At 40.4% G+C, this 25,614-nt stretch overlaps 1 protein-coding gene across 2 annotated transcripts in view; it reads left to right on the top strand.

The window, feature by feature from the left end:
* Positions 1 to 342: 342 nt before the first annotated feature.
* The window catches only part of MARCHF6 (membrane associated ring-CH-type finger 6), a 46,076-nt gene continuing 20,804 nt past the window's right edge, over positions 343 to 25,614 (top strand). Inside the window, exons 1-10 of one of the 2 annotated variants that reach the window (XM_033082028.2) lie at positions 343 to 425; positions 5,100 to 5,199; positions 5,989 to 6,062; positions 12,611 to 12,754; positions 14,135 to 14,207; positions 15,776 to 15,944; positions 17,320 to 17,512; positions 17,806 to 17,867; positions 19,804 to 19,836; positions 21,751 to 21,802. In XM_033082028.2, coding sequence (XP_032937919.1) covers positions 407 to 425; positions 5,100 to 5,199; positions 5,989 to 6,062; positions 12,611 to 12,754; positions 14,135 to 14,207; positions 15,776 to 15,944; positions 17,320 to 17,512; positions 17,806 to 17,867; positions 19,804 to 19,836; positions 21,751 to 21,802 — 919 coding nt within the window. In that variant the 5' untranslated portion in view covers positions 343 to 406. The remainder of the gene's footprint in view (positions 426 to 5,099; positions 5,200 to 5,988; positions 6,063 to 12,610; positions 12,755 to 14,134; positions 14,208 to 15,775; positions 15,945 to 17,319; positions 17,513 to 17,805; positions 17,868 to 19,803; positions 19,837 to 21,750; positions 21,803 to 25,614) is intronic. The other variant, XM_033082038.2, reaches the window with a different exon arrangement.

The following is a 25,614-nucleotide window of genomic DNA, read 5'->3' as shown; positions in this document are numbered from 1 at the left end:
CAGCAGGGAAAGTTCAGGTTGGACATTTTGAGGAATTTCTTCACAGAAAGAGTCATTGGGCATTGGAATGGGCTGCCCAGGGAGGTGGTGGAGGTTCCCGCAGGTATTTAAGGAAAAGTTGTATGTGTCTAGTTGACACGTGTAGTTCGTTCATAGGTCGTAGCCGATGACCTCGGAGGTCTTTTCCAAGCCAGTTGACTCCGTGTTTCTGTAGCTGAGGGCGGGGCAGGCCCGGCCCGGCCCGCTGCGGGCCTCCCCGCGCGGTGCCCGGCAGGCGGCGCTCGCGGCGGGCGGGCGGCGCTCCGTCCCCGCGCGGCGCTCTGTGTCCGTTCCGTCCGCTGGGCGCGCGGCCCCGCCCCCCGCGGTCACACCACCCGCCCGGCCGGCGCTGCGTCAGCCCGGCAAGATGGAGACCGCCGAGGAAGGTACCGCTCTCCTCCGCCACCGCCGCCAGCCCGCGAGCGGCGGCTCTGCCGGGCCAGCCCTGGAGGGTGGGGGGTGCGGGGGAGGAGGAGGCGGGTGTCACTGGGCTCGCTGGGCGGGCCGGGTCTGTTCACGCCCGGAGGGGCTCCTGGTACCGGGGCTGCAGGTGCCCGGGCCCCGCGTCCCCCCCCGCCGTGCCGGGCCCGTCGTGCCGCGGGGACCGCGCCGGGCCGAGGGGGGCAGCGCGTGAGGCGGCGCGCGCGGGTGCCCCTTACATAACCGCGGGGAACGGGGAGCGGGGGGGGAAAGGGGGGCGGTGCCGGCAGCGCTCGGAGCGGGGCTGGGATGGGCCGTGCCGGGACACCTGAGCACCGGGGCCCGCCGCAGCCTTCCGCTGGCTGCGGCTTTGCCTGGGGAAGTGAGGGCGCGGGGGCGAAACGAGAGCTCGGGGCGGAAAGCAGCAGCCAGGGTGCGCACGCTGGGGCAGCGGGAGGCGCGGCGAGGAGGGCACTGCCCCCAGCTCTCTCCTGGCCGGCGGACCCTGTCGGACCCGGCCAGCCCTGCGGCCCAGGGCACCTGAAATTTCCGTGTTTGGCTGAATAGTAATTACCGCTGCTTTCGCAAAGCTGACTTTGTTACGTGTGCTGGGCAGTGTGTTTGAAAAATTGAAATATGCAGGAGCTGACATGTTTCTCTGTCTCTTTTACAACACAGTAATACATAGTCACTTATCTTTAAAAAAAGAATTGTCAAAGATGTCATGGTAATGAGGGAGTTTTTATCTGTGTTTTTATTTGAGATCAAACATGGATATGTTTTGTCAGCACTTTCGTTATGCTTAGATAATCACAAAATCACAGAATTGTGAAGGCTGGAAGGGACCTCTGGAGTTCATCTACTCCAATCCCCCCTGCCAAGGCAGGGTCACCTAGAGCAGGTGACACAGGAATGTGTCCAGGTGGGTATTGAATGTCTCGGGAGAGGGACTAGGTAATCCAAGCAGATACTGGAGAACTCTGATAGATCAGCACTTCATATTATAGCGTAAACCAGACTAAATAAAGGATGTTTGTTGTGCTCTTTCTTGCAGTATTTGAGCTTTGTTTGTCGTCTCAGTGAGTGCAAATGCATATTGCAGTAGCAAGGCAGTTCCAGGGAAAGCATTTTGCGTCTTGGCTTTTGTTACTTTGGCATCATTTTGAATGTAGTGTTTTATCAGGTGTCACTTGATTTTCCTGCTTGAGAGGATTTAAAAAAAAAAAAAAAGCTGGAAAAAGATGAAGCACTGGATGAAATAAGACAGCACCTTTGTAGTAGTGTCCTTTGGGTTGTGCTGTAGACATCTTTAATACCCATGATCACTGATGATTTACTGAAATATTAGTGTTTCTTAAATCTAAACAATTTAAAATTGCTTACTGCAACTCTCTAAACCAAGTCACACTGATAAAATCGACAACAAAATGAAACTTTGATCGCTTGTCGTCTGGTTTCCCAGAAAAACTGGGTTTTTTTGCAAGCTATGAAGCGGATACTCAGAAATGACCTCCTGATTTTCCACTGCTCCAGTAACTGATAAATCCATCTCAGTGGATTTAATTCAAACAGCACAGTTGATAACTTTTTACAGGCTGTTACCAGTGGTAGACTTTGATCGTACCTGACTTATGTAGGTGAACAGCAAGACCAGCAAGACAAAGAAGAGGAGGTTTTTAGTTACGTCTTTGAGGCATTGTCTTCTCTAACTAAACTTTGTGTTAAATTCCACACTTGAAATTTGGACTTTTCTGGTTTTAGATACAAGCACACACAAAGGCTTATATATGCAGCCTTAGATATTATATTGTGGCCTTATCAGTGTTGTCCTCAAAAGCTCCCAGTGGTAGCATGAAAGTAACCAGTCTATATACTCACTTTCCATAAATACCACTAGAATGTTACAACTTCTTCTAAAGTTTCAACCCTCAGATCCTACTATTAGAATTTCACGTGGCTTGCCAGAACGCTGAAAAGACTTCCCAAGGTTAGAAAGCTCTGAACAGCAGTGGCAGCAGCAGCAGAGACTGTGTTAGTGCCTTAAGGAACAGGAAATATGATATTACTGTGTGCTTGAACTAATGCTACAAAGTGTCAGATGGACTTTCTGAGCTGGTGATTGTCTGATAGCAGTTTTATGGCCATTGTGGTTCTCATGGGCTTTGTGCTTGACAGAGCTGTATTGTGGAACTAGAAAACTGAACTGCATGGTGAGAGCTTAGATAAGAGAGGCAGTCTGGGGTCATGGTCAGACCTAAGTGGAAACTGCTTCACCTCAGAACGAGTGTGAAAGTTGTTTCTCTGCAGCGCCTGAACGCACTAGATACCAGGTTTTGCTGAAGAGAGGTAATTCTGGTTCTTTCTAGATAAATCAGTTTGTTGCTAAATAATGTTATCTTCACTTTTTGATATTCCAGTGTTGAATTCAGTTGAAGAGATAATAGGCAGTGAATCATTCTCAGGGGGAATTATTCAAGGTCATTTTTTTCCAAAACACGTGCATGAAGAGCAGGAAGCAAAGTGTGCATGCACACAGAAAAGCAGTGACTCTTGCGCGGTGGAATTCTCTTGGACCGTGGCTGTAGGTCATAAAGTGCATAGCTTAACACATTGACCCTCAGCAGTGTTTATTAATTTGAAGCTAACAGTTGCTTAACAGTCCAAACAATTACACTCATAATATGTTTATTTTGATTTATAAAACAAGTGGAAATATTTAGAAATTATCATAGCTTTGAAAAAATAAAATTTAGGTTTATTTTAGTAAGCTAACAGACAGTCTTTTCTCAAGTAAAGAATTCTTTTGCTCACAGTAATGCAAGTTGCTTCTACCCAAAAGATTTGACAATATAAGTGAACAGTTTGCTGTGAGAGTCAACAGGCCGTTAAATGAGCAGATTTAGAGAGCAGTGGACATCTTTCAGGGAACAGTGTGCTTTTAACTTGCTTTCATTAATGCCAGAGTGTCCATAAAGCAGTGGTTTCATGTGCTGTCTCGTGCTTGTCTGACCCCTTGTGAGGCTGATCCAGCCTACAAAGTTGTCAACTTGCAGTAGTGAAACAGCTCTGTTTGAAAGAATGTGGGAGGAGGTGGGCATGCCGCAGCGAGTGGGTAGGGCCTGCCTGTCAGTTGGAGAGACCTGTCCTGTGCAGCCATCTGGAAGTGCTTTCTGGATAAAAGAATTGTTAAGTGAAGTAGCAGTTCTGGTCATTCTGGTCAGCAGAGGAACCAGGGACTCCTGATGTTTGCAGCAATACTGCAAATCATCGCTGCTCGAGGTGGCAGTGATGGAAGTGCTCTTTATGTCTCTCTGCAGCATCGCTGATGTGAAATTGAGTATCTGTTTCTGTTCATTCTGGGTTTTCGTGCTGCGTGAATAAATTCGCTCAAACAACACTTTTCATAGATAGAAAATTGTTTGAATTGAATAATCTGAATTCCTACACTTTATATGTAGGAGCTATCCTAATACTCTATAAACTGTGGATACGGTCATGATGTGACTTCTCTATAGAAAAAAATCAATCTTTGGTGCCTTTTGGAAGTTTTTGTAGAAAAACATTAACTTTTGAAGATTTTGGCAGAGAACAAAGGTGATTCAGACTTGAAATTTCATATTTGCAATATTCTCACATCAACTGGTGTTTTTCTGACAAAGTTCTCTGATATGCAAGTGTTCCACTCTTGCATGTTTTCTGGATAGTAGTTGGTACAGAAATAATCAACAAAACATAAAGTCTCAAACTCACATATTCTATAAAATGGACATTTTATGTTCACTTCCCTAACAGAAGTAAAAGGAAGAGCCAAGGGAGGATATCCTGCATCTGTCAATAAACCGATAAAACTTGATTTTTATTTCTGTTTGGTTGTGTGTTTAGAGCTCTGACTAACTGACTGGTACTTAAAATAGACATCTGTTGTTTAGAGGGGAAGGTTTATGCTTGCTTCTTTAGTCATAAAACCTCTTCCAACCTTTAGTTGTAAGAAAAGGTCAAAAGTAGGGAATAAAGAAGGTGCAGGACTTATGGAAGTATTACTGTATTACTGAAATTATGAAATAAGAAATAGAAAGTGTCTTTTCCTACTAGGCAGTAGGCTGTGTCCCAGTTGGGTAGCAAATTGCAAAATACTGATGTCTGTTTGTTGTTTTGGATTTTTCTCCCTTTCATCAAAAGCACCAAGGAAGCATCTGTGGTTAAAGAGCAGCAAATTATTTAAGTCATTGTTGGACGTTATTTAATCTTTTCTGTTCAACCTCTGTTTATCTTTTTCCAAACGCAGATTGGAAATTTTCTATTTCGAAGTATCCACTTTCAAGAAAATTATCTTTAGCAGTTTGTGTGTTGTTTTAGTGATAACTCTTCAGGTAGAAAACACACCCTCCTGCAGTTTACTGTATCTATTTCCTAGAAATCCTAGAATTTTATAGGATGTAATATGATCAGGCAGATAATGTTCTTATTGCTCTTTCTGGTATTCTCCCGGTCTCTTGCATCAGATGAAATCTTTCATTCTCTTTCAATTTATTCTGGCTTCATTTTGCTACATGATAAAGTTTCTAGAAAGTAATTGTGTCATTTGTCTTGAAAATTCAAGTTCTTTAAGCAGAGTGTAATAAGCTTTTTGTCCTCGTCAGCAGATATATGCAGAGTCTGTCGGTCGGAAGGAACTCCTGAGAAACCCCTCTATCATCCATGTGTGTGTACTGGCAGTATTAAATTTATTCATCAGGAATGGTGAGTTCTGTGGCTGTGTGTTTCTTAATTTTTTTCTCCTAATGAAAACCTATCAACATGTTTCTAAAAATACTTCAAGTCTTCAGGTTAACTAGTGAAAAAAAAATCCAAATTTGAAATTAGACTTGTGGAAATGTGTTTAGGGTTTTGATGTTTTTTACGTGATGATCCATTGCAATTCAGGAAAAATTTAGTAATTATATATGGAAAGACAGCACTGTTACTTATTTGTGTTTGGGACTGAAGTTCTGATTGTATGTCAACTTTATGAAAACTAAGTAGAAAAATCACTATGTTGGTGCTTTTATTTGCCCACTTGGAGTTGTGAATAGAAAGAACATCAAACCTCACAGAAAAAACTAAAAAACCCTAGTGCTTTCTAGTGGGTTTTATCAGGAAGTGCTAAAGTAAAAACTGTAGTTCTGGCATGGTCATTTCTGATGGTATTTTAATTGTCCTTCTTTCACAAATACAGCAGTTCTAAGTCTTAGCTGTGTGCACCTATATGTCATATTTTGAAGTATTTATAAGAACTGGTGGTGGCCCATGCCAGGATATCTGCTTTGATCAATAACGTACTCAAAGAATATCTGTCAATACTGTGATATATGTCAATTTGCTTTATTCATGGCCTAAATGATCTTAATAAACATGCTAATTTAAGTCCTACTTGACAGTATAAATATCCTGATTTAAGTGTGAAAGCAGAGAATTGGTGTGTTTTCTTTAATGGAGGGATAGGACTGAGAGATGTACAGCGTGTGTTAATGTGATCACTTTTTATTGCAGCTTAGTTCAGTGGCTTAAACACAGCAGAAAAGAATACTGTGAATTATGTAAGCACAGATTTGCTTTCACACCAAGTAAGTATGTTTTATTTGCTACTATTTTTTTCAGAATTTTTCTCACATAGTATCTATGAAGTGATTACTTTTTCATTCAGTGTGGTAGACCCAAAGTTGTGGCATAACTTCTGTGTTCTTGTTTTAATTGCCATTTTTATGCATGTTATTGCAGACTGTGAATAGCTTAAATACTGCTAATTTAGTTCTTTCATAATCTTAAGTGAGACATAAAAGAAGTATTATTCTGTACCTTTTCTGACAGCCTCAGTCCCATTCTTTTGTTGCCAGCATTACAGCGTGTGGCATGTTTTCAGCTTCACTGATAAATCCAAGTTTTTGGAAGTCTGAATGGTAAAGTGAAACTGTGGCAAAATTTGAATTTGAAAGGCAGTTTTCAGTTGCCTATAAAGGATCTACCTGCAACACTAACACTGGACTTCTATGAGTTTCATTTCAAGTGTACTTGAGAGATAATAGAAATTATGATTATTCCATTTAGCATATCTTGACTGAAATGTAACTACCCAGGGTTAAATTGCCTTTTATGTTAGATACAACTAAATAAGTTAGACAACTTATGATGAAGAATCTTCATTTCGTTCCCAGGGGATTCTTAATTACATTTTAACTGATGTAGTAGGAATAGATGAGGTGGCAGGCTAGTATTGTTTAGTGTTGTCAGTTTATTGCCTCTTTAGCAGGTAAAGCGGGTTTTATGCTACGTTTTTCTCTTTAAATTTACTGATTTATTCCTGTTCCCCTCTCACCATTTTTTTGTGTGTTGGGTTTTTTGTCCTAGTTTTGTACTTTGGTAGAGAAAACTGAGGTTAAGTTGGTTTAGTTAATGTATTTTCTTTCCAAAAATCCCTTAATCACCTTTCTTCTATATGTTGAACCTTGGTATGATGTATTTCTGCCAGCAGTTAATTAAACACATTAGACCAGCAGTGAAATGTGCGATATAAACTCTGTCTTGGGAGAGTAATACCGTATTTTATATTGAACACAGCAGTGCTTTCTGGTTATTATTCCTGAATGCTACAGTGACCTCTGTGAGGAATGTTAGAGATCGTCTGTTTGCAGGTTTTATTTGTTAAACATTTTTATAAAGGCATTATATTACGTCTGTATGGAGCTTTTGCAAACTAAGGATGATACCCAGTTCTGAATCTCCTTGCGAGCTAATTAGCCACTTTCAAAATTGGATACTGCGACTACGTCCTCTACAGAATTTAGTGTGCAAGACCAGAAAATGGCATTGTGACTTACTAGTTGTTAACAAAGAAGACTTGCTAGTTTTGTGTGAAAAGAAGAAAGCAAATCAAAGGAAGTTTATGGTGTTTTCTTTGGGATCTAGGAAAAGAGGATGAGCTGTTCTGACTTAAATACGCTTTATATGCCTGTTGCTATTGATAAGAGGAATCTTGGTTACTGCCCTTATCAACAGAGGTGTTCCTGCAGAAGTTAATTCTTTACTGACACTACTATTGCCAGCACAGCTTGTAATGTACTTGCAGGTTATGGACAGGGAAGAAAACTTAGTTGAGGTAATCTGACTCGAAAAGTTACAATTTTTCATAGGAGCTTTGAAATTGGTAATAAGGAACCACTTTCTTCCTCGTGCAGTAGAGTGTTATCCTCCATGTTCAGGCCCTAGGAAAGGTCTGTTTATCTTCTGCCAAACACTTGTCATTCCCCTGACTCAGCAGGCTCAGCTGATAAGGTTTTCTTCTTCGTTTTTCATGTTTTCCTACCAGACTTCACACAGTGGTAGCACTTCAGGTACCCTGCACAGATTCCTCCTGCCCTCCCTGCCCTTGTCCTGTTTCATTGTTTCCCTCACACACAATACTCATGCAGTTACAGGTTTCCTTAATTTCTCTTATCCCTCTTTCTTTGAAAGGTAATGTGGCTGTCCAGTATGGAAGCTGGATCTGCTTGTGGGAGCAGGGAAGGAGACATGGGTGCTGAATAGGGAATGATAAGGCAGAAAAAAAAATGGCACATTTGAAGCAAAGTTGGATCTGGCCTGTAACCATGCCAGGTGTAACACACTTTCAGATAAGTTGATTCACCATGGAAAGTGGTCAAATAAACACATGACATGTAATTAATATCTGTGCTCCAGCAGACAAGCAACTCCTCTCTTGTTTAGATTGGTTTACTTGCTAAGGCTGTTGCTGCCATTATGTCAAAAATACCCCCTTACTATTGTGACTTCTTCTGTATGGAGTATTTATAAACTATTTCTAGTGCGTTTATTCTCTAAGTTTTGTAACATTTTGGGATTTTTTTAGCACCCAAACTGCTAGTTTAGTTATTGCTGGAAAGAAAGGAAAAAGAAGATTCAACTTGTATTTTGGCAGGAGTACAAAGGAACAAATTTTTCTTTTGAATAATAGCATCATTCCGTAAATGCGTTTAGTCATGTAGGTAAATGACTCTATTTCAAATGCATTCTTTAAAATTTTTATGTTTTAAAACTAATTCCTTTTCTGCAGGTTCTTCAAGTTGAGAATTAATAAAGCTATTAAAAAAAGTAGCTTTTGACATTTTTTGATTGTCAAGCTACTTTTTAGTTCTTAACTTGTGAATTTTCTTCCTGAGTTTTTAAAGAGTAACTACTTTGTATTCTTTTTCTCCCCACACATACACTTTCTTTTGTCATGTGCAAGGATGTGCTTCTATTAATGCTACACTAAACATTCATAAGCACTGATACATCAAAGAAGGTGAGGCTGTATTTCCCAAGAAAATGCAGTTGTCAAAGCATCTCCATTATGTAGGAGGTAATGTTAATATAAATACTGTCAAAAACACAAATATGGAAGCAGACTAGGATGATCTTTGTCTGAGGATTGGGATGGGTTAATTTCTGTGCTTCCTGTGCAGCTTCGTTGCTGGTATGTGGTTCATACAATGTCACAAGCTTGGTTAAAGACTGTGAAACAAAGGGAAACCATATGAGCAGGGTGTTTCTTATCACGTAATTTGGATATTACATTGTTGAAGGACATATTTAACTGGTTTCTTTACCTGTTAGTTTTGATGAACTTTAAACATACCAGTCCATAGCTTCAGCATTTCTAGCAAGTCTGATTTGAAAAAATAAACTTCTGGAACAAAATACTACATGCTGGCACAGAATTCAATGTCTCTTCTGCCAGCTCCAGTGCGCAGAGTATACACACAGCTGAGATTTGTATGAATGTTATTTCATATATTTGTTAAAGCTGTGCTTGCCTGAAGAGTGGAGTTTTTCTCCTTTTTCCTTAGTGGTCTGAAGCAAAGTCTGCATGTGTTTGAAGGGTGTTAAACACAGAAACATAGAATGGTTTGAGTTGTAAGGGTCTTTTGAAGATCATCTAGTCCAACCTAAAGAATAACCTTCAAGTCCTGTTTTACCAAACCAGTGCTTTCACCCAGGAGCTATCAAATATATGGTTATTACTTACGAGTTACACAATCTTATTTCATGATCAGTGTATGAGGATGGCTGAGGTGGCATATAAGTGGCTTGCAAATGTAGTAAATAAAAAATCAAAAAAGAGGGTTGCAAGTGTGATGGTTCTGTGAAGTAGGTTAAATGGCAGCTTCTAAAGGTAGTCTTGTGTTTTTCCCGTCTTACTTGTGTCAGTGTAAGAATAGATTTTTGTCATACTCTGTTTCAAAGAAGTAAAATTAGTAACTGTGTTCCTGGAAAAGTTAGGCTTACAGGAGGGGAGACTAGAACAAAACCCCACCTCCTGAAAACAACCAACCAAACTAAAAAAGCCCCACCCAAATTTAAGATTCACAACTAAATTAGCAGTTACACTGCATAGGTATGATGTAAGTATACATAAAGCTTTCTAGTATTTTTCCATAACCTGTACAGCTCAAAGAAGTTGAGCTAAACCTATGAAAATCTCAGCCAAAGTCTATTTGAATTTCCTGCTATAATAAAAAAAAAGACAAGCTATTGTTTCAATTGGTCTCTAGTATAAAGATTTTTATTTGAAGAAACTGTGGTAAATAACACAGAAATTTGTTTCTCAAACTGATTTAGGAAAGATTACTGGGATGGAGGTGTGGTGAGGAGGATTTGTGTGCAGAAGCGAATGAGGAGGATGGATGCTGTGGTGGCAGGGGTCCAGGTCTCAGGCTTCAAAGTGCTAGTGGGAAGTGGATAAAGGAGGTGCAGTGTGGACAGAAAATGGCACTGGATGACAGAGACAGGTGGGAGAGATAAGCTATGAAAATCACTGGCAGCAAGCTTCAGTGGTGCAGGGTGCTTGCACACCAGGCTTCCTGTCATGTTAGGATTTCCTGCATTTCACTACCTGAATGTTGCAGGACATAGAAGGATTTTAACTTATCATCATGGTGTAAAACTTCTGGTGGAAAAAGCTGTATGTATTTTGAGGTGTGCACAGGAAAAACAGCTTTCATCCCACCCTCAGCTTTGGAAATCATCAAAAACTACCAAATTCTTAAAATTTGGGGGACATAGCATGTCTTCTCTGAGTAGTAGTTGTATTGTGCTTTTATTTTAAAACACGCTGTTGTAACCCTAAAGCCTTTAAGAAAAGCGAGCACGCAAAAATAACTTTTATAAGCACTTTGTGCTTTGAGTTACGATAAACATTCTTTCTTGCACTTCCTTGTGTGTGTTTAGTAATTCCTGGAAGACACATTTAATTTTTTTTTTATTTCAGATCTTTACAACTTAGTGACTTATCCTGCACAAATAAATCATTAATACAAAGTTAATGTTTTGTACAGTCCTTGTTGCAAAATGTTGATCAAAATGTATTTTTTGAAAATGAGATATTTCTCAAAGTATCTACTGCATTGTCTGAGTGGTGCCATAAAGATTTAACAGATATACTCTAAATAAATATTCTTTTGCACCCTTGACAAAACTTTTTTGTCTCCTGTGGCAGAAATTTTCCAGAATGCTCGTTCAGTGTGAGCTGTGATCATTAGTTAGGCATTTTCTATCGTTCCAAATTGCATACTAAATCTGTTTCTTTGACAAGAAAATTGTAGGAAAATGTCAAAATATGTTTGTGCCCTGCTTTAAATTTACTACTCTATGTTCTCACAGCTACAGTTCCCTAGTGTTATACTTTTAGTCCATCCTTTCATGAATTCCAGTTCCTTGCCAGATACCTGGCGAATAACAAGCTTTGAAATTTCAAACCAGTTACTACTTGTCTCAGGGGTACTGTTTTGTTGTTGCTTTGTGTCAGTTATAATCCACATACTGCTGAAATGCACCAGCCTCTCCCCATTCTTTGACTGCTCCTGGATGTTAATACTGCTTGTCTGTATTCTTTAGTTCTCTTTACAATACAGAAACTGAGGGAAATAGCCCTGGAGAGAAAAGAATTTCTTTCTCCTCTGGAAGTTTCTTCTCTGCGACTAGTGAAAGGATGATTGGGAATGTAGGTGAAGGAGCTGCTGGTAGATAGCATAAAGCAGTATTTGTTAGATTCTTAAAGGATTGCTCATGAGAGATGAAAACTTCTATTTGTTCTTACAACAATTGAGTTTCCTTGTGTAGTTAGATGTGACGTTTTAAATGATAGGCCTTAATGTTAAAGTCTTCAAGCACATGTGTTTCCAACATAGCAAACATCCAGGCACCAATGACTTTGTGCAACTCTCAAATATAGTTCATCTTCTTTATTCTAATCTGTTAAAAATAGTGTGCATTACCACTTCTTGGTATCCATGTAAGTGCGTAGAAACTAAGTACATGTAATGAAATTGTTAGATGTTTTCTAATTGTTTGCAAAAGAAGACCTCACCACTGTTTTTCTTGGCTTTTGAGTAGGGTTGGGCCTATGCCATATATAGGTGTTGAATTTGAAAAGCCAAGAAAATTTGGTATTATGAGAATATCTCTGCAGGATGAGAGATTTGCATTGTACTCTGTAATAGGAACATCCTTAGAAGAAATTCTGCATGATATGAAACAGACATCTATTGAAAGTTAGTCATTGTGTGTAAATTTCAATGTCTGTGGATACTTAATCAGTTCTCTTCAATTTTCGTCCTTGTGTGCTGCTTTTATTTTGCTGGTTGGTTTTTTTTGCTTGTTTGTTTTTTGGTCCATGCTGTTGGATGACAAGTGGACTCTAAATTATCTAGCAGAAACAAATGGATAGTGTGCAAAATTGCTGATTGCTCTTGTTCCTTATGTCCTTGTGAACTAGGTTTATAAATAACAGAGGAATCTTTGAGGTAGTGTTGAGTGGGAGTGATACTGATTTTAGAATCTGCTTTTCCTTGAGCTTATTTTTAGGTAATTGGGGTTTACAGTTAACAAATAAAGCTATTAAACTTCTCCTAGGTCAAAAACTGTCATGGAGCATATAAATTTTCCCATTCCACTCAGTACACAATAAAACATGTTATGTGAATCTTTTTGTTGTTGTTTGTTTGGATCATCTCTTGAGAATATAAAATATGCTTATTCTTCCAGTCAGCTTTTGTGAGATACAGTTTGTAGTTGGCAGGACTTTTACATAAATGCTTCTCTAAGGACAGGCTGTTTCATAAGTGCCTTTTCTACCCAGTTTATTCCCCAGATATGCCTTCACGGCTTCCAATCCAAGACATCTTTGCTGGACTGGTTACGAGTATTGGCACAGCAATACGATACTGGTTTCATTATACACTTGTGGCCTTTGCATGGTTGGGAGTAGTACCTCTTACTGCATGTAAGTATTAATTTTTTATACATAATATTCTTATACACAGGGAAATGTGCCACTTCCTGTAACAACATTTTGTGATAACGTCATTGTTTATTAAAAAAAAAATTCAAAGGCACTATTTCATTTCTTTTCTCTCAGAAATTCTACCTGTTTGACTCTTAAGCCAGTAAAGCTATTAAGACATAGGAGAGAATGCATGAAAGAGCTTTTATATGCATTACTCCAATAAAATGCCTCTTCTCAATTATCTTCTTTAAAATCTACATGGATAATTTTATTTTATGTCATTTGTTAATATTAGGATAGAAGAGTTGTCCAATTTTTATTAACCATCTATAAATGAAAGTGCAGGGAGTTTTTACGTAAAAAGTAAAACTCCTTTGCAATCATGAACAAATTGATTTGTAAACCTCTTTAATCTCAGTCATGTAAGTAGTAAAGGAATTCAGTAGAAAAGAGAGTACACATTTAAATTACTCTAGTATCCAGTTTGAAATTTACTTTCCAAAGAGATGGGAAAAGAACTATGTCTGTTTCAACAATCTAAGAATACACAGAAAATGGAGAAAGGCAGAAGGGATATGGTGTTCAGTCAGGGAGATAATTGGAAGTGCATTTTTTCAAAGTGATACGTCCCTTGAACAAAAGAGCAAGAGTGTAAATGCAGAAGGAAATGAGACAGTTTCTCGGAATGTTCTGTGTTTTTATTTGTAGCTGGCACAGGCTTAGTTTGAGAATAGCACAATACTGGCGTCACCTAATTTTCTGAAGTAGGCCATATACACTGATGGCCTACTTTTTAAATACAAATCACGGTAAAAAGCTAACATTTACTAGCATCAACAATTAATCCATAAAACAGTTACTTAAAACAGATAATGAAATGGTGATGTTCCTTGTGACATCATATCGTAACACCAGAAGTTTATACGCATTCAAAATATGATTGAACGAATAAAAGGAAGAAATATTCTATCAAGGATTAATTAGTTGTGAGATATTTTGGTATAGGAAGTGAAGCATATGAGAATGCACTGAAGAAGTATCACTGCAAGTATCTTTAACCTGCTTCTTTATTCTTCCTTGGGCATCCATTAGTGTGACCAGTGCTGGACACAGATCTAGATGAATCTTGGGTCTAATTTAGTACGGGAGTTCTTACACTTTGAATGTGTACTCGTTAAAAGGTGTGCAGCTAAAATGTGGCTTTGTTCCGTGTGGTTGTGTATGGTCTTGAGTTCTGCTTATGCACTGAAAGTTGATATTTTCTTCCATGTCATCAATTTAGTTGGACAGCAGGTGAAAAGAGGGTATCTGGGGTCCTGTCCAAGTGAAGCTATAGCCAAAATCAAATTTATATCAAGCTTCTGTTTATTCACGCAGGTCGTATCTACAAGTGCTTGTTTACTGGCTCTGTGAGCTCACTACTGACACTGCCATTAGATATTCTGTCCACGTAAGTACTTCAGTTTTATACAAAAACCTGGTTTAGTCAGATTACCCTGAAAACAGTAACTTTGGAATTTAGTGTCCCTTCCATCCAGTTACACTTGTTATCTTCCACCATCCTGCCCACTACCCTTTGCACAACCAGATGTATGGACAACACCATTACAATAGAAATAGTTTCACTTTGGAGTTCCATTATTCAGGATCTTTGGAGCTGGAAAACCGACTTTACAAAGTGGACCCAGGTTAATGAAAATTTATATTTGATGTCAAGAAAACTTATGCTGCAAAATTACATTTAATAATTAAAAAATTTAATTTCCTGTGGTTTAAATCAGATATGTTGCAGAATATTAAGAAATGTGTCACTAATTATGTCACTTTCCATTTTCTTTGTTGCATATTTTGAATTCAATTTTATCCATTCTGAGTCTCTTATGTGAGAGGGATTATTTTTTATCAGATTTCCTTCTAGCTGATACTTAGATTTTTAAAGCTTCAATCACCATCTGCTATTGCACATTTTCTTTCTTTGTCCTTTTTTAATCAATTTTGCCAAAAGAATCGGTAGATACCAAACAACAGAATTTCGAGCTGTCTCTTACTTTGTTATATTGAGCATGAGGAACTGAAACTGTGTATAAGTAGAATCAGCTGCACATTAAGCAAATTTGGAATTAATGTTCTCTGTGTTTCAGCTAAGTCATCTCAAGTGGGCTATTTGATTTGAGAAATCAGGTCAAGTTGTGTTTAACCAATTCTCATTATTGGAGAGAGATGCTTGTTTCAGTCTAGTAATTTCTGTAGTGTAGATTCTGTTTTTATTTGAAGAAGAATCTGAAATAACTGAACCTAGAGCACCTCATGTCTATTACAGTCAAGGGAGAAAATAAGGGACTTGAGTATTTGTCAGATTTAAATGGTGTGTCAGTGTGTGCTCTGACATTTATTTCTTTGGCAGAGTCAATTACAGTAGCCTCTTGTATCGTCTTTTCATTTTGGACTTCATGTCCCCATGGTATTCACTGTGCTGTGCAGGCACAAGTGTGCAGCTTCAAAGGGGATCAGATTGATGCTTCTTTGGAGATGGCAAAGTACTGTAGTACCATGTTTCTTAGTTATTTTTAAGAACATGTAGTTTTCCAAGTAGATACTTGAAATTAAGGATGAGAATTGCTTGAGATGCTTTAAGTACCTCTTGCATTGCATGAAACCCTAGTTTGGCTGGTTGACTGAACTTTGCTTTGCTGTTGCTATACAGTTATGTATGACCTGATTGATTAAGGGTTTTAAGGTATAAAGATAATATCTGAGGTAAAATGGTACCTGAAATGTAGAGCAATTGAAGGGAAACCTTAGAGTTCCATTCTTCTGGTTCAGGCAGCTCAGCAGATAAAATGCTTAGGTGGACTAGATATTGTGCATTTAGCCATTTAAGTAAACCTGTTACTGTATCAGAGCATTAACTTAGTAACTATTGTGTTTCCTTTGCTGTTCTGGAAGATTGTTTTTTCTGAACTACTTGCAGTTTTACCTGCAAAATGTTTTCATTAATACTCTTTTTTTTTTTAACAGGGAGAACTTACTGGCTGACTGTTTGCAGGGCTGTTTTGTGGTGACGTGCACTCTGTGTGCATTTATCAGCCTTGTATGGTTACGTGAACAGATCGTCCATGGAGGAGCACCACAGTGGTTGGAACAAAATCAACAACAGCCACTCAATGGTGTTGGTCAACAGAATGAGGTAAAGCTTACTGTTAATTAGTTCACAATTAATTTAGAAAATGTCGTTCTGGGAGTAAATACTTTATCAAAACACAATAGTGATGTTATTTTACTTCAGGGTATCTTTATTTGTTAGCAGAAGTTGAACACTTGTTCTGTATAAACTTGGTGACACCAGTGTTATGTTTTTGAAACTGTTTTATTGTGCAGCATTGCATAGATTCTTATCTCTGTATCTTTATCATTTTTTAAGATAATTTTATGCACATCAAGCTGAATTCTCAGGCATAGTCAGTGAAGATGCAGCTTGCTTCTCTTTTGTCTTTTTCATAAGTATACTGGTAGTTCATGAGGTAATGATTCACTGTCCCCAAAGCAACTGGAGTTTTGCTGACACCACTGAAGTTGGACCTTCTCTCCCCTCCTCCCATTCCCAACACACATGTGTGCACTCCTTCAGTGCTTTCAGGAGCCTCTTGGGTGGGAGAAGTGATAATATAAGCAATCCATGCATAGGGAAGAAATAATTCAAAATGTTGTTTTCTTTTTAGTAAATGTCAGTTTTTAAAAGACAGATTTTCATGTTGGTGACTGACTCGGGTTGGCCTGGAATTACCATTTTTCTAATATAATGATAGTTTCCATGGGAGAGTTTCATTCTATTAAACACTGGTGAGACCACATCTGGAGTACTGTATCTGTTTTTAGGGTCCCCCAGTACAAAAGAGGCGTGTGAGTGCAGTGAAGAGCCAATAGAAATTATTAAAGGACTGGAACATCTGACATGATGAGTGAGAACTGGAATTGTTTAGTTTGAAAATGAGAATGCTCAGGGTGGACCTTATCAGTCTGTATAAATGCCTGATGAAGTGCTGTTAAAAGAAGATGCTGGAACTGTCTTGCTGGTATTGAGTGACATGACCATAGGCAGTAGGCTTAAATTAAAGTGCAGGAAATTCCATTTCGATTAAAAAAAAAACCAAAACAACAACAACAAAAAAGGTTCTGTTTGTGTTTTGGCTTTTTTTGTTTTTATATTACTATGATCACTTACTGGAACAGGTTGCTCAGAGTGGTTGTAAAGTTTTCACCTTGGGAGAAGGTGGCTCAAAAGCCAAGTGGAAACAACACTGACCCTGCCATAGCTGACCCTGCTTTGAGTAGTTGGGTTGGCTAGATGATCTCTAGAGGCCCCTTCCTACCTCAGCTACTCTGTAAAGTTATCTGAATATTTATTTTCCTATTTTTAAAGGTTTAGTGGTCCCAAGTGTAATTCTTATCTAGAAAATATATTACTGACTTCTTTTAATACTGTTTGGTTTCATATATATACAGAATAAAACCATGAAGAGAGCTTGATCAATGTAACCAAGTACTAAATCCTGTTTCTGCAGGCTCAGGCTGCTGTAAATGGAGGTGTTGAAAATGCTGTGCTTGATCAACCTGCTAACCCAGCTGCTGAGAACGTAGTTGTAGGTGAGAATCCTGAAATTCAAGAGGAACAAGTAGATGAAGAAGAGGAAGATAATGAAGATGAAGAGGATGCTGTAGTGGAAGATGCAGCAGATGCAAACAATGGAGCACAAGGTAACAGGTGACTCAAAACAATGTTCTAGTTATTATTAAATATAAATTAATTGACTATAGAACTGTCATAAGTGAAGAAAGCCATGTAAATTCCCACTTCAGCTTATTTATCTTCGCTTTGCAAATTTCACACGCCTTGAGTACTGAAGCATCTGCTTGCTGAAAAGCTGTTGGCAGTTACAAGATGAATATTATGCACTTAAGTCTTCTTGTTCATTTAGAACATAGCATGGAGTGCTTACATCTTGTTTTGAGTGATCTAACAGCTGTAAAAATGGCCATTGTCTCCTCAGATGACATGAACTGGAATGCTTTGGAATGGGATCGAGCAGCAGAAGAGCTTACTTGGGAGCGAGTGAGTAAGAATCATTTTCTTGAATTTAATAATCCAGGCTCTTACTTGAAATTATTTGTAGTATTGCTATGTAAAAATACATTTGGGATCACTCCTTTGTAAGAGCCTTTAGAAAAGTTGTTACATTATAAACAAAATGTTATTATGTTACTTCTTAACCATTAAAGAAAGCATTTCTTTCGTTTTGAGTATAGCAGTAGCTTATAAGTTTAAAGTAGCAACTTAAAACATGTTTTAATAGTCTTTTCTGAAGTCTTCCAGTTGGTGAGGTGTAGAACTGACTTGCAGCTTGCTTTCAGGACACTGGGCCACATTAGAAGTGCACAGATGTTGCATTAGATGTAGTTTAATGCTTAATTTTTGTATTCGTGGAAGCATTAGACTAAAGAAAAGAGAAATGGAAGTTTAGGTTTCTTTGCAAAAAGCGAATGTGCTTCTCTAAAAATGATGGAACATTTTAATTAACATGGTTTCTGTATTGCTTATGGATCTCAAATTCCTTAACTAGAGCGTGACATGGATGTACACTGTAATCGTGGAGCAGTGTAGAGACTTGAGAATTAGGTTTTTGTAGCTGGTCTGAAAATAGCCAACATCTGAGTTCAAAGCTCACCACATACAGCAAAATCTTCCTGAAGGTAGATACAGCAGCTTCATGTGTTTTACCAGCATCACTACTAGACTGTGGTATAGTTGTTGCCTTGATTGCAGCATAGCAGAAATACAGTTTTTATCATGAGTGGCACATCTTGATATTTGTTTTGTATCTATTGAGAGCTTCTTGGTGTGTTCTGAAAGATATTTCATGAAAAAGGACATACATAAATTCAGGTTCCTGAGCCATTCTGTTGTATATTTCAGGATGAAAGACTTGTATTTCTAAACCAAATTTATTTGCTAGAAAGTGCTGATATATTCCTAAGGGGTGATATTTTGTTGCCTCTCCCTGAATACAGAAGTAAATTTCAGCATACTCTCATAACCAGTTCCAGCATTATGTGCTGACATATGCAATAGTTGTGTACTTGACATTTACTATCAAAATTGGGGTTGGTTCTTCTGTTATGTCATCCTGTAAAAATACCATGCAAGTTTTCTGAATTTTCAAACATTTTTGCATCTTGGTTTGATTTGTAAAATGTGTGCAACTCTTATATCTTGGAACTTAGTGCAAAGTCCTCGTACAAAAGAGCCTTGAACATGGAACTTTACAGCGGTAATTGTGGAGTAGGAGTATCTGGATTGAAATAGTAAGATACACTCAAAGTGGGGGGAAAGCAGACTGTTTTTTTTCCAATAGATGCTTTATTTTTGGCTACTCTGTGGATACTTCCCATAACAGCTGTGCTGAGTGATGGAGAATTTGTTTCCCGTCTTCTCTAGCTGTAAAACAATTCTGTTCAAAAGTTAATAACGTGCAGTGTAGCAAATTATACTGTTAGTATTGCTTTTATACGTCAAGGGTAAAATACTAACTTTTCTCAGTGCAGCATAAACTGATATTTTGCAAGTAGGATGAAACAAAAATTTGCTCTTGTATTTAAATATTGAATTGATTAAACATGTACTTAAATAGCCATTCAATCACTACAATATTTTTCAAATACAAAATCTTTGTCGGAGTCTTTAAAGTCATGGAGAGAAACAGCTTAAAATGTGTATATAACAACTTATATGCGTGTTTGGATTGATACCTATAGATACATGTATTTTCAAATTTCCGCATGTATATCACTACTTTTGAACACTTGAGTTTAGTGTGTTGAATGAGAACTTAGTGTCTCTCTTTATCTGTAAGAATTTATGTCCTGGTACTGTTGGTTGAACATTAAAAAACTCTTGACTGGTTTGACAATAAAGGTCAATGTGAAAGAGGCTTATTTTAGATTCAGGTTAGTTTTTCTGATTAGTTAAAATAACTTTCTTATCTTCACAGATGCTTGGACTTGATGGATCTCTAGTTTTCTTAGTAAGTACAATCCTGTTTTCAAGAATTTCTACAGAAGGATTTTTTAAAATACTTAGATTTTTTTATATACATAATTGTATTTGAAGTCCTTATTGTCATATATATGTATTTCTTTAAAGAGAGTTTCATTATGATGTCATGTTCAACTGGGTTTTTCAGGAGCTTCACAGATTAGTGGGGTGTGTGTGTATGGCATAAAAGTGGAATTTCTTTAAAAACGTAGATAACTTTGGATCACTCCACTGTAAATAAAAAAATGAAACCTTTTAAAAAGTGCGCACTGGAAATATATATCTGTTCTAACCTTATGTTTTGATCTTTGTTATAATTAAAGTACAGTTCTCATTCAGATATATTTTTTTGTCCTAATGCCACCATAATATCATATCTAGTGTAGACTAGATTTTAAAATCTAAGATCTTCAATTGACTTTATTTGGTTTTTTAAATGTTCAAAATACCCAATCTTAGAATTATTAAGTTTAAAAAATGCTTCCAAGATCATCAGTATCTTATACTTAAATATGATGTCTTAGGTTTGCAGTTACAGTAATTTCACGATTATAAGCCACACCATTTTGACTAAAATTTTGCTCCCACCCTGGAAATGCGGCTTACACTCAGGAGCGGCTAATATGTGAATAATTTTCTGAAATTTCCAACCCTGGAAGTGCCAACCAGGGTGCAGAGTCGAGCACCTGCCAGTAAAACCCAGGATTTCACGATTGTTACAAATTGGTTACTGTGTTGCACGGTGGGTGGGGCCGGATCAGTGCCGGCAGCATGGAGAGGGAGGGAGGCGGGGACTCCCTCCTTCAGGCAGCGCAGCCCGAGGCAGAGGCGGGGGGCACCGTGCCGGCAGCATGGTGAAGGGAGGGAGGCGGGGGCTCCGTGCTGCCATCCCCGCGGCCCATGGGGGAAGCGGGGGGCTCCCGCCCCCACCTGCCACTGCAGGAGCGGGGGGGCTCCTTCCTCTCCTGCCACTGCCACCGTGGGTGCCGACAGGCTCCATCCCTGCCTGCCACCGCGAGGCAGCGCCGGGCCGGGGCAAGCGAGCCTGGCGGCAGGGGCGGCCGACCCCGAGCAGCCCCGCTGAGCGGCAGCGCCAGGCTGGGCCACCCGGCCCCGTCAGCAGCCCCGAGTAGGCCGAGCCTGCATGGCCCGAGCCGAGCCAGTAAACCCCGCAATCCCGCGATTCTGTTGCTATTTGGCAACTTTGTTGCACACCGGTCCTCGCTGCGAACGACAGAGTGGCTTATACTCAGGTGCGGCTTATGTACGGACAAAGAACGAAATGTAGCCGACACCCAGAGATGCGGCTTGTAGTCCGTGCGGCTTGTAATCGTGAAATTACTGTACATTATTAGTAATTTACCTCAAATATTAATATCAAAATAAGTAGAAATCCAGTGTACTTGTGGCTGAGGTTGCATCTTAGCTAAAAGTAATATTAAAATATAGAGATGCACTGTCATTTCTAGAGTCAGAACTGTCTGTTTTGTTAACATGTTTGTTGTGGCAAAGGCCAATTGTTAAAAGTTCAGATGAACACTTTCTCAAATATAAAAAAAAAAATCCAGACACATTCCATGTCACTGTTTTTAAAGATGGAACTATTTGTATTGGTTTTAAAATAAAAGCCTACTTTTACAGAATGTAAGCAAGAGTAGGTGCACTTGTCTAGATAAATGTTCATGAACATAAACGGATGCTTTCACAAACTGAACTACCTGTTTTGGTCTTTGTGTTAGCACACAAACTTCCTGGCTCTAACATGAGATGTGCACGTTCTGGTGATAATAGACTGTTGAAATAAGATGTTGAGATACAAAAGTCAGGTCACTTATTTAAAGACTAACATTTATGTACTGTTTTCTTGTCATCTTCCTACTTCTTTCCCCCATACTCCTTACAGGAACATGTCTTTTGGGTTGTGTCTTTAAATACGCTGTTCATACTTGTCTTTGGTAAGTATTGTTTGTTTTTAGGTTTTAAAATGATCCTTTTTGGTGAATTGACAGTGCAGGTCTATTTTAAGGCTGTTCTAGAAAAATGAAGATGTGACATCTAGGAATAGAACCAAAAATGAACTGGCAATATGAATAACAAATGCCTGTTTTCTAGTTTTGACATTTTAATTTCTTTAAGTGAATAGATTTAAAATAGGAAACCTATCAGAACATTAACCATGTCAACCAAGACATAGAAAATATTTATTTTTAATATTGTTAAATTAAAGGTGAAATCTCATGGAATTTAATTTGCAAGGAAATGCAGTGCTTTGAGGAATGGCTAAGATACTGTTTTTCTCCTTACAGTTTTTACTAGATAGAGTTATGTAAATTTTTCCATTAAGAATCCATTCTTGGAGCTCAAACTGGAAGGGAGGTATGCAAGAATGTACCATTTTAGCAACAAGATGAATTACAGTAATTTCACAACTATAAGGCGCAACGGACTATAAGGCGCACCCCCCCGGATTCGGCAAAATTCGCAACTTTGTAGATCAGATAAGGCGCACCGGTCTATAAGGCGCACTTTTTTTTTGCAGTGAGGCCCCGCCCCCAGCTCACCCCGTGGGGTTGCTGGCCGAGGCCCCGCCTCAACCCGGCAGCCATTGGCCCCCGGGCCCGCCTCCACCCGGTAGGGGCGGTGCCGCGAGCCACCGAGCCACCCTGGACCCGGCAGCCATGGGCCCCCGGGACTGCTTCCACCTGGGAAGGGGGGTGCCGCAGCCCCCCTAGCCCACATTCACGCGGCAGCCATGGGCCCCCGGGACTGCCTGGACCCAGGAGCAGGGTTGCCACGGCCCCCTAGCCTGCCTTCATCCGGCAGCCATGGGCTCCCGCGGCTGCCTGGAGCCAGGAGCGGGGTTGCCGTGGCCCTCCTAGCCCACATTTACGCGGCAGCCGTGGGCTCCCCGGGACTGCCTGGACCCAGGAGCAGGGGTGCCGTGGCCCTCCTAGCCCACATTCACGCGGCAGCCATGGCTCCCCGGGACTGCCTGGACCCAGGAGCAGGGGTGCCGCGGCCCCCCTAGCCTGCATTCACGCGGCAGCCATGGCTCCCCGGGCCTGCCTGGACCCAGGAGCGGGGTTGCTGCCGGCCCCCCTAGCCCGCATTCACGCGGCAGCCATGCCTCCCCGGGACTGCCTGGACCCAGGAGCAGGGTTGCTGCCGGCCCGGTAGCCTGCCTTCATCCGGCAGCCATGGGCTCCCGCGGCTGCCTGGAGCCAGGAGCGGGGTTGCCGTGGCCCTCCTAGCCCACATTCACGCAGCAGCCATGGCTCCCCGGGACTGCCTGGACCCAGGAGCAGGGGTGCCGTGGCCCTCCTAGCCCACATTCACGCGGCAGCCATGGCTCCCCGGGACTGCCTGGACCCAGGAGCAGGGGGGCCGTGGCCCTCCTAGCCCGCATTCACGCGGCAGCCATGGCTCCCCGGGACTGCCTGGAGCCAGGAGCAGAGGTGCCGCGGCCCCCCTAGCCCGCATTCATCCGGCAGCCATGGCTCCCCGGGACTGCCTGGACCCAGGCGCGGGGTTGCTGCCGACCCCCCTAGCCCGCATTCACGCAGCAGCCATGGCTCCCCGGGAATGCCTGGACCCAGGAGCAGGGGTGCCGCGGGGCCCCTAGCCCACCTTCATCTGGCAGCCGTGGGCTCCCGGGACTACTTCCACCCAGGAAGGGGGGTGTCGCGGCCCCCCTTGCCCACATTCACCCGGCAGCCATGGGCTCCTGGGACTGCTTCCACCCAGGAAGGGGGGTGCCGCGGCCCCCCTAGCCCACATTCACCCGGCAGCCGTGGGCTCCCGGGACTGCCTGGACCCGGGAAGGCGGGTGCCGCGGCCCCCCTTGCCCACATTCACCTGGCAGCCATGGGCTCCCGGGACTGCCTGGACCCGGGAAGGCGGGTGCCACGGCCTCCCTAGCCCACATTCACCCGGCAGCCATGGGGCCCCAGGACTGCCTGGACCGGAGAGGGGGGGTGCCTCGGGCCCCCTGGCCCGCCTCCACCCGGCAGGGGCAGTGTCGCGGGCCTCCGGGCCTGCCCCCAGCCGGCTGCTGTGGCACTTCCGGCTCCCCCCACGGCTCTCAGCTCACACTTCCGGTTTGGCAAATTTCGCCGCTTTGTACATCAGATAAGGCGCACCGGACTATAAGGCGCACTTCCGGGTTCGAGGGAAAATTTTAGTCAAAAGGGTGCGCCTTATAGTCGTGAAATTACTGTATATTATACACTTCAAGAGATACCAGACAAAAATATCCCAAAATTTTATTTGCTCTGAATGATCAGTTTAGAAAAGAATTTATGTTGCTTTGGTGTTTTTCAGTGGTTTTTCTTGGCAGAAGGATCTGAGGTTGTAAAACTGAAGTTGTACTGTATATAAGTTTTTACAGACAAAGTAAAGCTCACAACACTGAACCAGTGATTTAAGCATCTAGATACTGAAACAGAGCAGCAAATCAAAAGAAAATGAGCATAAATACATTGTATGTTTAATTCACAGTAAACTGTAACTTCTGAAATAAGAGTTGGAAAATACTTGAACTATTTCTTTCTGATAATTACTGTATTTTAATTTGTAGTTATCAGAAGTTAATTGGGCTTTTTAGCTGTTAGAATATTTTTTTATTTTGCTTTTTTACTAAGTAGATAATAACCATGATGATAGCCAGATTAAAATCAGTAATAAGAATAATTAAACAGGTTGTCATTTAGAAACATTTTCAGTAGCTGCTTTGCCAAGTGGGTAACTGACAAATAGATGACAGAAGAGAATGACTTTCCTAAGCAAGCAGGAGGTCTGGGAATTTAATATGTGCCTCTCAACCCTATTTTTAGTTTGTTTCCCATTAAGTAATAGTGCTTAATCTACAACTACCAAATCTCTAGTAATTTGTAATTATAGTACTTATGAGTTCAGATGTCACAGGAGGTACTTTATAAAACATAAAGAAAGCATATGTAACTTTAATTAGTGGTTCAGAAATTCTCCTTAGACAAATTAATTCAACTTAATTAATATTTTCTGTAGCTCATTCTAGTACTCACAGAGGAGTTTATACTCCTTTGTGCTTTTTTTTTTAAAGAAACTATTAGAATAACTCTTTTAAATAAAGTTATTTAGAAAACACAATATACTGTGCGCTATATTCTCATAATATGTCAGAAATGCAATTTTTAAGTCATTAATCTGATAACTGTAGGAGTTGTGAGTGTAATCTTTTTCATCTCAGTTTTCTTTCTCTTGTTCTTACTGAGCAGGGAGAGGTCTACTCCTCCCTTTATCTTTTACATATTTGCTTGTCCTAGTAACTGCTGATTTTACTATAAGAGACATAAATTAAAAACTTTCCTTATCATTGATTAGGGTAATAGGAATCCTGCTAAATCTTTTCCTGTAGTTTTTTTGTTGGTTTGTTTGCTTCTTGGGTTTTGAAGTTGGGATTTTTTTTGTATGCTGGTCACACAGAAATGAAAAGAGAGAAAATCATCATGCTTCTCATGTTTAGTCTGTAGCAGTTCCCATAGTGGACTACTATGATGTAGTGATGTCAATAGAAGTGAAAATACAAGCTTGCCATTTCTGCAACCCTTTTTATACTGATACCCTCCACTCCTATAAAAAATTGATGTTGAATTCTGTAGTCCTTTGTAACTTGGTTAGAAGACAACAGTGAGATGAATTTAAAAAATTATTTTCTAGCAAATATTCAGGCTTCTAAAATTGGGGAAGTGCTGTGTTTTCTAATGCATTTCCTCTGAAACCTCAGAAT

The sequence above is a fragment of the Catharus ustulatus genome, chromosome 1, assembly GCF_009819885.2.
Source record: "Catharus ustulatus isolate bCatUst1 chromosome 1, bCatUst1.pri.v2, whole genome shotgun sequence".
NCBI classification, from domain to species: Eukaryota; Metazoa; Chordata; class Aves; order Passeriformes; family Turdidae; genus Catharus; species Catharus ustulatus.
Note: the sequence above shows the minus strand (reverse complement) of the source record. Positions and strands in the feature narration are given on the sequence as shown.